Raw genomic sequence first — 12576 nt, 5'->3', positions numbered from 1 at the left:
GAGAGAGGCTCATACCAGATGTACTTTTGGGTTTTTTGGTTCTGGTTTGTGTGTTTGGTATTTTTTTTAAAAACATGACTCTCAGTTAATAGAGCAAAAGAGAGGAAGGGAAAATTGGAAAATAGACACTAAACCTGACAGAGACTTATTTAGGAGTGGCAATGGCATATGCCACAATAATTATCCACATTTAATACAGGTCTATTCTAATGACACTAATAATTTATCCATTTTGTTCCACAGTTTCATGAAGGAATATGTTCAGAAAAGATTTAATTCAGAAAAATATCCCAGTAGTACTTTCCTAACCCCAAAGTAAAGCTAGTCTTACAGTTCATCTTACTATTGTCCGGATGAAAGACAAGATTTAACTACAGGTTTCAAATAAAGCTGCAATAAGCCAAAATAAGCAACTGAGCTAATTTTGCTCCCAATTAAAGCTTCATTTCCACTTCATTTCCACTGTAAACCTAAGTCATTTTCTACTCTTTACCTATTAAATTTTAAGACCATTTCTGCAAATCTTGCCATATTTTTTACTTTTACAGCATCTATAAAATTATTTTTGTAGTTCAGTTAAATTTGATTAAATTAATAAACAAATCATTTAGTCAGTTTTAAATTCTTGCAATTGGACTTTCCTTTTTTGTACATGTCCCAAATGTTACTCACAGCAACCTACCGAAAACTGAAGATGCAGTCAATATTACTGTATTTTAAAAATCATCAGTTTCACTCTACTTACAACTTTTCTCAGGCACGTTCAACAGCCTTTTGAATCAACATCTAATAGTCTATAACCTATTAGCAACCAAAGTACGATTTTATCAGTAAAAAGGGGAAAGACAATCAGGTTCTCCAGAATTCATGACAAGGCAACACCTAAAACAGGATTCAAGACTAAATTTCAAGATTTAAAATAAAACACATACTGTTACTGCTCTTCAACATCTATACTATATTATTGCTTTAGGCCATGCTATTTGGGCCTCCCTGCACTATATTCAATGCTGAAATGTTAACAAGTCATGTGTTTTTTGGGCGGGGAAAGAAAAAAAGGTCTAGTAAGGACACAGACATGCCTCACAGAAGAAATTAAAAACTGAAAATTTCTGACAATTTAAACACATTATAAGTTGATTTACAGTGTAACATAGAAACCGATGGGATTCTCCTCTGTTTTAGCACAAAGTAAAATATGTCTAACACAGCACAGATGTTTTGCACTATAAAATGTCAGAATTAAAGCTGAGAAGGGCAGTAACTTCTGAAGCAATCAAGATTTCTGGTAAATGAATGAGTACTCCCCTAGAGAGTCTCCCTATCCAGACACTCATTAAAATGAAAGGAGGCAGTTCACTTAAAACAGTGATAACAAAAGAAAAAAAAATAAAAAAGAAAAGGCTTGAAGAGAGTTTTTACTTCATGCCTGGGTAATTTGTGAGCCACTTCACACATAAAAGACTCATAATTCCTATCAAAAGTGATGGTTTATAGAACTGTTGTTGTCCATCTGAATTCAGACCTCATTTGTGGCCTAACACTTCACTCTATTGCTTATGTTGCCTTCTAAAAAAGCTACCACTTCAAATATGTTCTTGAAGTATAAACTCCACTATTCACATTTAAAATATTCTGTAAGCCAACAGCTAGTCTTTGCTCACTAGGCCTGATTCCATTAGCGTCTTCATCATCTCTGCTCCAGAAGTCATTTTATCTCTTTCTTCACAAATTCCCTTTGCTAATACATCAATTATCTACTCTCAACAGCACCAGCATTTTCTCCAGTGAATCTAATGAACTATTTTAAAACCAATATATTTATCATGAAAATACATTATATTTAGAAACCACTATCCATAAACTGCGATAAAATGAATACACTACCGATGCATTTAAGAGGAGAAAAGTGAGAAAAAAGGACCACCATACTAGCATGTGCAGCTAAGTCAGTCAAACAGATATTCATCCATGACATTTCCAGTACTTAATTCAGTCACACAGAAACACTTGAGTTTAATGATTTGAATTTTTAAATTACCAATTATATCACAGCAAGGGTAAGAGAGGCAGATATAAATACCATGTTCATTCATGTTTAACATATATCACAGGCATATGTCATCACAAAGGGCCATGTGACGTATATCATATAATATTAACAGGAAGGTTTACTAACAGTAAGCTTAAATTGTGATTTACTACAAGAGGTTGACAGTGATAAATTTAATTCTGTCATCAGAGAGATCATTTTAGTAGCAATGTTTGCATTATGCTTTAGTGTGGCCAACTTCTGCATATTCAACTCAATTTGCATGTTGAAAATATAAAATGGTAAGGCAGACTGATAAATAAGACACAGGTCCTAGAAGGAGAAAATCTAACATGAACACACAGCAGATAAAATGTAGAGAGATTTATTTTTCTGAATTTTAGGTCCATGCAGTTCAGGAATTAAAATATTAATATCTGCACATGAAAACGTGTACACCACATCACAGAATGAAAGGAGTTGTTAATGGCCTTTCAGTTCACTAACCAACCTGATCTCTACCTCATGTATTCAGAAGTGAAGATTAGGAAAATATATGGCAAATTATCCTTATTTTACTCTCAACGCTGCCATTTCACTTACAGGTGATAAAACTGGTGGTTTTAAGAGGACAAACTCTCCTCAAACTGGACTTTTCCCCAAAGAATCATAGAATGGTTTGGGTCGGAAGGGACCTTAAAGATCATCAAGTTCCAGCTGCCCTGCCATAGGCAGGGCCATCTTTCCCTAGACCAGGTTGCTCAGAGCCCCATCCAATCTGGCTGTGAACACCTCCAGGGATGGCATTTCCACAACTCTGCTGGGCAACCTGTTCCAGTGCCTCACCACTCTCACAGTAAAGAATTTCTTCCTCAGATCTTGTCTAGATGTACCCCTTTTCAGTTTAAAGCCATTCTTCCTTGTCTTATCACTCCAGGTCCTTGCAAAAAGTCCCTCTCCAGCTCTCGTGTAGGCCCTCTTTAAGTACTGGAAGGCGCTACAAGGTCTCCCTGGAGCCTCCTCTTCTCTAGACTGAACAATCCCAACTCTATCAGCCTGCTTCCATAGGAGAGGTGCCCCAGTCCCCTGATCATCTTTGTGGTCTCCTCTGGACTTGCTCCAATAGGTCCAGGTCCTTCCTATGCTGGGGACCAGAGAGCTGGACACAGCACTTCCGGTAGGGTCTCACCAGTGCAGAGTAGAGGCTCAGAATCAGCTCCCTCAACCTGCTGGCCACACTGCTTCTGATGCAGCTCAGGACACAACTGGCTTTCTGGGCTGCCAGTACACACTGCCAGCTCATGTCTAGCCTCTCATCCACCAGCATCCCAGAAGCTGAAAAACTCACGTCCCATCTGGAAAATCTAAAGTGCCTGCGATATAGCTAGGCAGCTACAAAAGCGTATTTTGATGAAGGAATTGGGCAAGGAAAGAACACACAAACCCTAAAACATAATTCTTTAAAAACTAAGGATACTTTTATAAACACAATATACAGAGAAGAATTTCTTATTCAGGTCAATACTATGAAAGAACCTTCACCTCTGAAGGCATTTCAGACAGGTGTCTGAAATGATCCAATTATAGCTTACTTGCTCATCAGTATTTATTACAGGAAGACTTTATTAAAAATAACATGCAACAATAAGGAAATACTCCTCATATTTCACAGATAACAAAGATGAAAATAAACCCTGCAAGGCAAATATCCAATTAGTCAAGTGGAAGATTCTTGTAACATCTTTCAAAGAAAATCCTTAGTAGGCTTTAAGTTTCTCCTGTGGCTGTCGGCAATTCTAATGTCTTTTTTCAAAATGCACCCTTTTAAAAATAAAAATAATAAAAAAACCCCAACCAACACCCATACAATATTAGCAATAGTCTAGATTAATCAAAAACATGCAGATACAAACTGATAACACCAAAGGAATTTTTTAATTATGTAACTTGTTCTTAAAAACTAATGGAAACAGACTCCAACACTACAACCAACCAACACTTTTGGACAATAGATTAAACATACCTGGACATCTTTTTAGTGGACTCATATTTCATATTTAGTGAAAACAACCACCACCAGCATCACCACCAAGTTCCCCAGAACTGAACACCAAAATAGTCCTTAACACTTTAAAAATGTCATTTAGAAACAGAAAGACGAAGCTTACTTGTAGCTTTTACTCTAGAATATATATATAAAAAAAGCACACATCACTGTAGAATCTATGCTTGTTTTGAGAAAATAACTGTGCTTTGTCATGTCTGCAGCTTTTTTAAGTAAAAAAAAAAAAGCTCTGAGTTGCCTACTTCTTCCTTGAATTACTCTTTTATTCACATCAGTCCTGAACCTTGCTGTATTCATCCATCCTCTGAGTAGAAACTGTGTCTTTTCATATAGCCTTTGGCTTGTTTACACATTCCCTCCCTCTCCCACTCAGTTGTTTCGCTGTCCCACTGTCCTTTTACTGCTATTAGCAACGGTACGTGCACTTTATAGACAAAACACTAGTCAGAATCTATGTTAATCACTGGGAGTAGCATATGACCTTACTGTGAAAAGAAGTTTTGCACTGGTTTGGTTGGGAACAGCAATCGAATTCCAGCTCACTGTATCTGTCCTCCCTCTCCCAGGCAGAGCAAGTAAAGACATTTCCTGAACCAATGTGCCCAACAACTGTTAATAACGGAAGAGGAGTGGTGGGGAGCAATCACAGGAAAAGGAGTCAGTGCAGGCACAGTCAGCACACTAAAAAAAACATAGGCCCAAACAAGAACAGAAAAGAGGAACGAGTGATGTGTTTCTATCCCCCAGAATAACTTCTGCTGCCATCTATACTCCTACCCCCAGGAGACAGCTCTCAATGGTACAAAGCACACAGTTACAGCCCGACCAATTTCTAGGCCAGTGTAGTAATTGCTTTATTATCATCACTCGCAGAACTCTGTTGGTTTAAAAAGCCTCCTACCAAAAGGAAAGGAAAAATCAGAAATACACCTCAGAAATCCATATGTACTACAATAATATATATACCTTTTAAATCAAGCTAATGTCTCAAACATCACTGTAGCCTCTGTACATTTAATATATGTCCATTCTCTTTTTCAGTCAAAAGTAAAATATTAAAGCTGTACAGCACCCACACTTCACAGAAACTACTAATCAGATTAAAGACTTAGGAAGACAGCCTTCCCTCAGAAGAACATCAGGGAATGAAAGGTAATTGTTCTTGTGCTCTAGGACTATACATACATTATTGAAGCACTTTGCAAGAAGACAAAACCCATAATTTGATATGCATATGTACTAAGATAGAAGGATAATTTCTGTTCAAAAATCAGTCACATATGTTTTATCATATGAAACCTGACAAGTGCCTAACATCATGCAACGTCATTACGCTGTATGCCATTTACATAAAAATACGCTAATAAATAAAGATGTGCTTATTATATAATAGAAAATAGCATACTTAGTGTAAACTAGTGCAGCAAATGTGTGCACCAAATATGTCCTCTTACAAAGCTGATTATATGCTTTTAGATAGCCCTCAAATACCTTATGTCTGGTAGTGCAATATGTTTAGTGCATCTTAAGAAAACCTATGTCTAATCTTCGCTACAAGGTCGTTCGTAGTTTTAGGCAGATGATTTTGTTCTTATCCTAATAACCTTGTTCAACTGGGATCAAGGCAGTCCCTTACCTATGAAATAACAGACTAACAGCACAGTCTGACAACAAGGTGAGGAAACACTGTTGGAAGCTGCTGAATTACAAACCCTGAAGAGAAGGCACAATGCGATGTGCCGCCCTGCAATTCTGTCAGCCACCTCCTAAACAGCCTAATCTGGTTACCAGCGGATCATGGCAGAAATGCATTATCCTCTCCAAGGAACAAGGAAATCAAAGCGAGGAGCAGTTCCTGGCTGGTTTTCCTCAGCAGCCTAAGAACACAACTTGCAGGTCAAACATAGACACACAGTCACACAAGTATGTGAAACGCCTTTAAGACTGAGACAGCGCATGCTTTCCCACTGGCACGCATTCAGTACAGTAGAAGTTATGGTCCATTTGTTTGCTGGGCCACAAGCACAGTATTATTTTTTTCCTCTACATTCTTCCAACAAAAGCTTGGAGAGCTTGAGACAGTTGAGATGGGGGCAAACAGAAAATCTGTCTCTTCCCTTTAATCTTCACTTGAGAAATCAGATTAAGATTCAACTGTTAAGCACCACATTTTATTTACATTTCTGCTTGTGCTCAAATAAACTGAAAAAAATCCAAAAGGTTCCAGTATCTTGCATTCAAGATAGAATGTTGAAATTACCACTTCTCTATCACATGTCCAAACATACTCTGCAATTTTTTAACACATCTAAGATGATTAAATGAACAAACCAAGTAGGACAAGTAAAAAAATCTGTTCTCTGAAGTATATGCACAATGCCTTCAGCCTAGTCTTAAAAATATCAAGTTTAACATACATCCTGGACACAACGAAGTGACATTTTGTCAAGAAAAGACATTTTCCAAAGGCTGCAGAATCACTAACCTTAAAACATTATGTTGCATATATAAGGAGGATGTACAGAATGGTAGCAAAACTTAATTAAATTAGAAAAAAAGATCAAAAAGTTTTCTTAATAGTAACTAAGGTTTTGTTTTCCCTAGCAGTTTCATAACATAACATCAGAAGACTGAATTCCTTGTAAATGTGGTAAGCAGTAGTTTTAAGAGAGACCAACAGCTACATAATCATCCTACACACTGTTAATTGTATTTGGCATCATTGCTCAAAGCTCCTACACAGAATGTCAGCTGACTGCCTGAACAGTACTTTGTTCTTAGTGCCTTTGTTAATGACGAATTAAATTATACAGAAGAGAGCTCCACAACCACCCTCACTTTATAAACCTCGACCATTACAGAACCACAAAAATCCTATGGCTTTGCCTAGGGAATGCAGTTATTTCTTAACATGCTAAAACTTGCATCCTTAATCTGCAAGTTACCACAATCCATGTTTACACTATGGAGAACTGTGTTACTTCACAGGAAGCAAACAAAAGACAGAGAAAAACATTTCCAGAAAAAAAAAAACAACTCAACAAGAGGGAGCTTACAACACATTCAGTTCTACAAAGACCATGACTTCTCTTGCACCTTCCAAATGACAAACAAAAATATAAACATCAGAGAATTGCCTGAATTTTATTTAGACCGTACAGCCCAGCTGTAATTTCACTGCTGTAGTCATGCTCATTATCTCTTTCAGTCTCCAACACATGAAAGAACTAAGTGAAAAACATACACTTCAGGACACCTTAAGAAAGGGTCTCTCTCAGGACTCTTACAACTGCTGTTTTAGCCAATTCAGACAACAGATTTAACCTTAATTCGTGATCTTTATAAGACCATCCTCGTTATTTAAAACTATATATATACATATAATCATTTGTAAAAGCACAGCTATCCTACTACATCCCTAAACTTGCTGCAAGTCCAATGAACACTTAAGTTTCTCTGAAAATAACAACACATGTATAGAAAGTCATCAAGGTATTAAGCTCAAAGAACCTGGCTGTCACGCAAACCCAGGAGGTGTTATAAAGGTAAAACATATGTCTAGTTTTTAACGAAAACACAACGATATAGTCTGAATTGCTTTACTGACCTACTTTCCATTGGTTTGTGTAACAATACACTGTGCAGAGAAGGAAACGTAGTAACATTCCTTGTCTATTAAATATACATCCCCAGCCCTAGCAGCAAGGCTCTTCTTTTATGGCTTCGCTGAATTAGTATGAATTTCTTCACAAAACAGGGCAGATTAACACAAGCTTGTATACTAAGCGGTGTATAGTAAATTCAGCCCTAACTTGCAGAGGTAGCTATAACATAAGTAACACTGAGGCGAGAGGGGTTAACACAACGCCAACATAAAAATGCACAGCGGAACTCGCCAGCGTAGAAAATAATTGATATCACGGGCCATCCCAGAAACCCAGGCATGGTTAAAATTTCAGAAAAGGTTGGAGTTGCCACGCTGGGTGCCCGCGGTACCCTCCGGCTGCTGCGCTCACCCTCCATCCCTGAGCGCCCGGTGGCGGCGGAAGACAACCCCGCCAGGGTGAGATGCCAATCTGCCATTCCAACCTCCCCAGGACCCCCGCGCCTCCAGAGGGCTGCAGAGAACCCCCCGCACCCCCGAAGGGGCAGCGGTGCTCCGCACTCACCGTCCCCCACAGCCATCATGCCCGAGGGTGCCGCGGGAGGGCGGGCGCGGTGGGTCCCGGCTCCCTGCCGGATGCCAGCCGGATGGATCCCTGCCGCCGCAGCCGCCGCTCCGCTTCAAAATAGTAGTCCCGCCTTACGCGGGAACCCTCCGCGCCCGGCCCGGCCCCGGCCCGGCCCACCGGGCGCTGACACCGCCCTCCGCCCGCCCCCGCCGTCATGTGCCCGCCGGGATCCCCCGCGGCCCGCCCGGCCCGGCGCTGGCACCGGCCCCGTCGTAACCCCTGCGACGGGGTGACATCCCACCCCCCAGGATCAGGCTTTAACCCTCCTCCCCCCGCCCCGGCAAATGAAGCAGGAGAAGCAGCAGCCTTGGTTAGGACGGGCAGAACAGAGATCAATCAAAACATAACATACCACAAAATAAAACAATAAATCCGCGGGAAGTAGATAGGAGTTTCGTTGAAGAAAGGTGCTGTCTGGTTTTTTGTGAGTTTTCGGAAGGCTTTTTTTTTGGAAACCCCCTCGGAAACTGAAGAGAAATACTTTCCGAAAGCTGTGTGGGCATCACATGCTGGGGAGTGTTTTGCAGCACTATGGGAATTATAATGAAACCCTACCCAAAGCCTGGGCTTCTGATTACAGTTTGTTCCCGAAGCAACGTTTTTAAGGGACACAGTGAAGGTAGAAAGAGTGTAATCCAATAAAGTGATTAAAAAAAAAAAAAAAGAAGAATAGCAAGTAGTACCAATTTACTTTGTCTTGGGCATGGAAAAGTTTAAAATTCAGAGAGGCTGTAGCATATTGAGTTACCCAGTGCGTGAGAACCATCCATTTGCAGGAGCCGGGCACTGTTCCCCATAGTAATAATCCAAAAACTCATGCAAATTCCTTAAAAAACAGTGGAAGCATCAACCTAATGAGGCCCTTTACTTCCAAATAGGCTTAAACTAACCATTACGCTTCATCAGTCAGTAAATTTTCCTATTTAAAACGATAAACCAGGAAGAATAGTAGCTGAAATTGAAAACTGTGGCTACATTTTGACCACTTGCATTGAGTGAGCAAAAGAAATACATGCAGCTCAAAACCCTATAAAATAATCATGGCAGCTATCACAGTATTCCCAAACGATATATATTCATGTTGTGCCGCACTGGTGAGCTCCATTAGAGTATGTCGTCACTGTCTCCATAGTAACTATATTTCCAAATAGAAAACAGCAAAGGGAAATAAAAAACAATAGTGTAATGTGGAAAAACAGATACACACTTGTGCTATGGATTTTTATTTGCCCCCTTCTTTTTTTTTAGGAGAACATTTATCTCAACTGCATCTTTATCACCCATGACACAGCTCCCTTACACTGTGATACGTAAACTGTATCGGATCATACCTGTCACATTTTATGTTTGTAAAGCCAACCCTATGAGCCATTAAGCATTAAAATGGAAAAACTACCCAGGTTGAATAGGGATGTACAGTCTATATTCAGCTCAAATCATTCTGTCTGCTGAAGACAGCAGAGAGCTCAGTATTATTCATTTCCTTACTTTCTTTTAATACCCTGTCTCAAAAATTACACTACTACCTGATATAGGAATCTGCTTAAATTCTCCCAGAGAAAACAGTATTTACAAATCTCAGGCAGAAGAAACAAGTGCTTTTGCAACACTGAGATTGGCTGCCAGTTCTGTTTCCATAGAAATGAACATTCATTTGCTGGAAAACGGGGAGGTGCTTTAAAGAATCTTCTCCAGTTTGGAGGGCTACATGTATTTCTGATGGAGTGAAAGGACAAAACTAGCAGCACATGTACGATATTGCTTAATAGGCAAACATCCTGATATGGTTCCCTTAATATGCAACATCATTATGAATGTAAACAAATCCCAAGGTTTACATAGCAGCTCATTCATTCACATAATCCACATTAAAGAAATGATCACTGGTTTTACTATCTGCAGCTGAGGGTAAAGGAAGATGGCCAGAAAATAATTATAGAAAAAAAAATAAAACAAAGGTCAGTTAGAGAGGCAAGCTAGCAGTGGGATATTATTTAAGGCTGTAAGTCATTCTCATCAAGCAAAAGCACTAAGACTCCTTCTCAGTTTCCATGTTAGACATGGTGCCTTTTCATCTGTTGGCTTTTAAAACTCCTTATTACACCCTGCCCCAATTATTCCATGCATACTTGTTTAAATGTGCTTTCCACCTCATCCATCCTCCAAGAGGATGTCATTCTCTAATAGTAACTTGTTCCCCTCCTCCTCTTTACAGTTCCATCAGGGATCAGATTCAATAAAGAAAGAGGGTAACACAAGACTAAAGGGACTGTTCATGCTAGATCCCCTCTAGCACACTCACGAGGATAATAAGATATTAAATCTACCAGTGTGCATAAGAGTGCAAGTAGGATAGCTTTTCCTCTCCTCCCTGTATTTCTCCCACATACCAAAGCATTACAAACAACACAATGTTTCTAGAACTCTCAAGCATTAAATCAGGTTAGTACAAACATATTTTTTAAATATGTATTTGTTCTGATTATTAAAATACTACAGAAAACAGTTTGTATTTAGATTGTTTAAAGCTGCGAGCTTTGAGCTTTTATTCTTTTTTTTATTCTTTTTCTCCCTCCTAAATGCATGCTGAATATAAAGACTGAAGAACTGACATTAGTATTATTTGATAAGAAAATCCTAAGTCACATCTCTGGATTCTCAGAAACTAGGTCAACATACCAAACACTTACTACCACAGCAGTCTCACTCAGGACTACGAAGAAGATGACATTTTCCACAGTTATATCAGCAAGTCCTTCCCTATCCATCACATGCTGAAGAGAACCCCGTAAGTATAGTCAACTTACTTGGGAGAGTTAACTCCATCTGGCAAAAAGCTTTTCCTTTTGCTGGTAAGAAGGCTCACTATGGGGTTTAATTATATTAAAGCCAGTTGAATAGTTTTTTGCCCTCTCCACACAGTCTCCAACACATACTTTGGAAACATAACCCTATTCCCAAACCCTACTACAAAATATTCAAAGCACTAAAAAAAAAATAAAAAAAAAATAAAAAAAATAAATCCTTAACAGTGTAACAGATGTGTTAGACATTAAAATCTGGCCTTTATCCAGAGATGTTTGATAAAGCTCCTGAAAGAAAAGTTGCTAACAAGGCTACAGAAATTCAAGAGTAACTTTCAATCTACACTGCAAGCAGTAAATACAAATTGTCCTTCAGAGAATAATAAAGCACAAAGCCAAGATAAAGCACTAACAATGGAAGAACACCTTTTCAATAACATTGAAAAACTGCCTAGATGGAAGCAACAGATGAACTAGGTTCAAGCAAAAATACTGAGAACAACGTATTAAGAGGGATTCTGTCTGTGGTACCAAAACAGAATCACAATAACTTTGCATAGAAATTGCCACCTACAAGACAAAACATGGTTTATACAGCCACAGATCAGCATTAATATCTGTGTTTTACACAAGATAAAATCAGCTTAAAAATAGGGTTAATAACTCTCTGAAATAGAGACAAAAAGGACGGAAGTGCCATGTTAACTAGTTCCAGCAATGTTGTAAATATATTTTCATATATTTAAATTATTTCAATGCACTTATATTCCCTCATGTAACTTTCCCTGTTCTCCTGAGAACTACCAACAGAAAAAGTACACATGTAAAATGCATCTCTGAACCTCTCAAACCTACGCAGCTGTATTAACTTTAAATGCAAAAGATAATGGTTTGCCCTTTCACAATGAGTAAATTTACAATCTAACTGAACGTTTATGTAAAACATTTTCCCCCCAAATTATTGAATACTTTCTTTCTTAAAAATACTAATTCTTACAAAGCAATTTTTTCTATTCTTTAAGTGTTCAAGGATAGCAATGTTTTATTTCAAAGCAAAATGCAGCAGAGAAGTTCTCACTACCTCAAAGAAAAGGTTAGAAAAACACATTCCTTTGAACCTACAGTCCCTTCTGTTTTCATACCAACAAGAAAAGGGTGAGAAAATTTAAAATGAAAACCGTATATTTGAGTACATGAAGGAATCACATGCATCCCTCAAAGTATTTCTACTCTTGCATGGTCACAGTTTTTAAATCTAGCAGAGTCTTCTCAGCATGGTTACTTTGAATGAAAAATTAACATCAGAAAATCCTCCCCTATAAAAGAAGATCTATGACAGGACCCAATGGAATGGCCTGAAGTTGTGTCAGGGAAGATTTAGGTTAGATGTTGGAGAAAGGTTCCGTCATTCAGAGTGTGGTTTGGCACTGGAACAAGGTCCCC

The 12576-nt window shown here is 38.7% G+C and overlaps 1 protein-coding gene across 33 annotated transcripts in view; it reads right to left on the bottom strand.

The window, feature by feature from the left end:
* CLASP2 (cytoplasmic linker associated protein 2) overlaps positions 1 to 12576 on the bottom strand; it is a 155205-nt gene that overhangs the window by 97078 nt on the left and 45551 nt on the right. The window contains exon 1 of one of the 33 annotated variants that reach the window (XM_027675760.1): positions 8267 to 8368. The exons of the other annotated variants lie outside the window; for them this stretch is intronic. Coding sequence (XP_027531561.1) covers positions 8267 to 8285 — 19 coding nt within the window. The 5' untranslated portion in view covers positions 8286 to 8368. Of the gene's footprint in view, positions 1 to 8266; positions 8369 to 12576 lie in introns of those variants that run through there. 33 annotated transcript variants of the gene reach the window in all.

This window comes from Neopelma chrysocephalum, unplaced genomic scaffold (assembly GCF_003984885.1).
Source record: "Neopelma chrysocephalum unplaced genomic scaffold, ASM398488v2 Primary Assembly neopelma1_26, whole genome shotgun sequence".
NCBI classification, from domain to species: domain Eukaryota; kingdom Metazoa; phylum Chordata; class Aves; order Passeriformes; family Pipridae; genus Neopelma; species Neopelma chrysocephalum.
This window is presented reverse-complemented; position numbering and strand designations above follow the sequence as displayed.